This window comes from Priceomyces carsonii (genome assembly GCF_900007245.1).
Source record: "Priceomyces carsonii strain CBS4050 genome assembly, scaffold: Debaryomyces_carsonii_scaffold_1, whole genome shotgun sequence".
In the NCBI taxonomy this organism is placed as follows: domain Eukaryota; kingdom Fungi; phylum Ascomycota; class Pichiomycetes; order Serinales; family Debaryomycetaceae; genus Priceomyces; species Priceomyces carsonii.
This window is the reverse complement of record NW_026946674.1, coordinates 1,115,219-1,117,718: the sequence shown is the minus strand read 5'-3', so window position 1 is coordinate 1,117,718 and position 2,500 is coordinate 1,115,219. Positions and strand designations below refer to the sequence as shown.

The 2,500-nt window shown below is 41.1% G+C and overlaps 1 protein-coding gene across 1 annotated transcript; it reads right to left on the bottom strand.

Annotated features, from left to right (window-relative positions):
- Window positions 1-1,859: 1,859 nt before the first annotated feature.
- On the bottom strand, window positions 1,860-2,042 carry PRCAT00000617001 (uncharacterized protein; the record flags this gene model as incomplete). Its single annotated transcript, XM_062956355.1, has 1 exon — window positions 1,860-2,042. The coding sequence occupies one exon, from the start codon at window positions 2,040-2,042 to the stop codon at window positions 1,860-1,862; it is 183 nt and encodes a 60-aa protein (XP_062807457.1).
- Between the last annotated feature and the right edge of the window lie 458 nt (window positions 2,043-2,500).

Genomic DNA, 2,500 nt, shown 5'->3' with positions numbered 1-2,500 from the left:
GAACGTCTAAGGGCATCACAGACCTGTTATTGCCTCAAACTTCCATCGACTTGAAATCGATAGTCCCTCTAAGAAGTGACTATACCAGCCAAAGCTAGCAGCACTATTTAGTAGGTTAAGGTCTCGTTCGTTATCGCAATTAAGCAGACAAATCACTCCACCAACTAAGAACGGCCATGCACCACCACCCACAAAATCAAGAAAGAGCTCTCAATCTGTCAATCCTTATTGTGTCTGGACCTGGTGAGTTTCCCCGTGTTGAGTCAAATTAAGCCGCAGGCTCCACTCCTGGTGGTGCCCTTCCGTCAATTCCTTTAAGTTTCAGCCTTGCGACCATACTCCCCCCAGAACCCAAAGACTTTGATTTCTCGTAAGGTGCCGAGTGCGTCAAAAAAAGAACAACACCCGATCCCTAGTCGGCATAGTTTATGGTTAAGACTACGACGGTACCTGATCATCTTCGATCCCCTAACTTTCGTTCTTGATTAATGAAAACGTCCTTGGCAAATGCTTTCGCAGTAGTTAGTCTTCAGTAAATCCAAGAATTTCACCTCTGACAACTGAATACTGATGCCCCCGACCGTCCCTGTTAATCATTACGATGGTCCTAGAAACCAACAAAATAGAACCATAACGTCCTATTCTATTATTCCATGCTAATATATTCGAGCGAAACGCTTGCTTTGAACACTCTAATTTTTTCAAAGTAAAAGTCCTGGTTCGCCAAACACCACAAGGGCACTTGGTTAGCCAGAAGGAAAGGCTCGGTTGGGTCCAGTACTCGCCAAAAGGCGGACCGGCCAACCAAGCCCAAAGTTCAACTACGAGCTTTTTAACTGCAACAACTTTAATATACGCTATTGGAGCTGGAATTACCGCGGCTGCTGGCACCAGACTTGCCCTCCAATTGTTCCTCGTTAAGGTATTTACATTGTACTCATTCCAATTACAAGACCCTAAAGGGCCCTGTATCGTTATTTATTGTCACTACCTCCCCGTATCGGGATTGGGTAATTTGCGCGCCTGCTGCCTTCCTTGGATGTGGTAGCCGTTTCTCAGGCTCCCTCTCCGGAATCGAACCCTTATTCCCCGTTACCCGTTGAAACCATGGTAGGCCACTATCCTACCATCGAAAGTTGATAGGGCAGAAATTTGAATGAACCATCGCCAGCACAAGGCCATGCGATTCGAAAAGTTATTATGAATCATCAAAGAGCTCAAAGAGCGTTGATTTTTTATCTAATAAATACATCCCTTCCAAACAGTCGGGATTTTTAGCATGTATTAGCTCTAGAATTACCACGGTTATCCAAGTAGTAAAGGTACTATCAAATAAACGATAACTGATTTAATGAGCCATTCGCAGTTTCACTGTATAAATTGCTTATACTTAGACATGCATGGCTTAATCTTTGAGACAAGCATATGACTACTGGCAGGATCAACCAGATAACTATCTTTCAGCTCTAACGAGCCTACCGATCGGAGAGACGAATCTCTCTTCACGATTGAAGTTATTCAAGTTAGACAATTGACAAAATATCAATCGGTAGCTATTAACACTTCGTCGTTTTACCGTCGATGTGTAAATAAACTACATCCATATAGCCCTCTTTGAATTCCCCTGGTGTGATGTCCGCTAAACACTTCGCTACTATTTAGTGCCAAGGTTTAACATAATCAACCATGGAGGAGGTTACGCTCGGTAAGTCACAGGTAAGAAACCTGGCTACCTACTGAGGCAGACCCCCAAGTAAGTTTTCAGTTAGAACACTTGCCATCGGCTAGTAATCCACTAAATCCTTCAGTGCTTATACACAAAATCGTCAGATATTTGGTATAAGACTGTTCAGGCTACTCTAGTATTCAATCTTTCGATCTTCAACCCGAGATAACCCATGTTGTCCTAGCGTAAAGAGCAATAATGTACTTGCGTTCACCATTAAACTCTCCCCACTAAACAACGAGGCCTTATAAACACTGTACTCAAATTGAAGAGTAAACTCTTCAATTCTTTCCAAAAGTGTTTCATGCTTTCGCATATAGTTCCTCCGACTATTTTTTTCCTGTTGCACTTTTTATTGACCAGTTTTTGTGCTCACTTTATATGTTAAAAAATGCGATCATTTGTGCAATGTCAAATGAATGTAAAAACGTTTTACAATTTTATCACATGATACTCTGCTATATATTAGTCCTTTTGATGATAGCATTTATAAAGACCCTACTGGCCACTCTAATTAAAACTCTTCGAAACTACTCAATAATTGCGAATATGCCTCTTAACACCAGCCGTTTCCTTTCCCTTGTTATTTTGACGAACAAAATCTATCTCTATGAAATCTTGATATCACGGAGACTTAAATAGGCCCCTTCCTACTCTTCCAATAACTCTGTCTAAAAATCTCCTTCATTGACCCTTTATTCTATCTAGCTACTTCGTTTATGAATATATCTTTAATTGATTTTCTACCTATATTGGTATTATTTAGACCAAAAC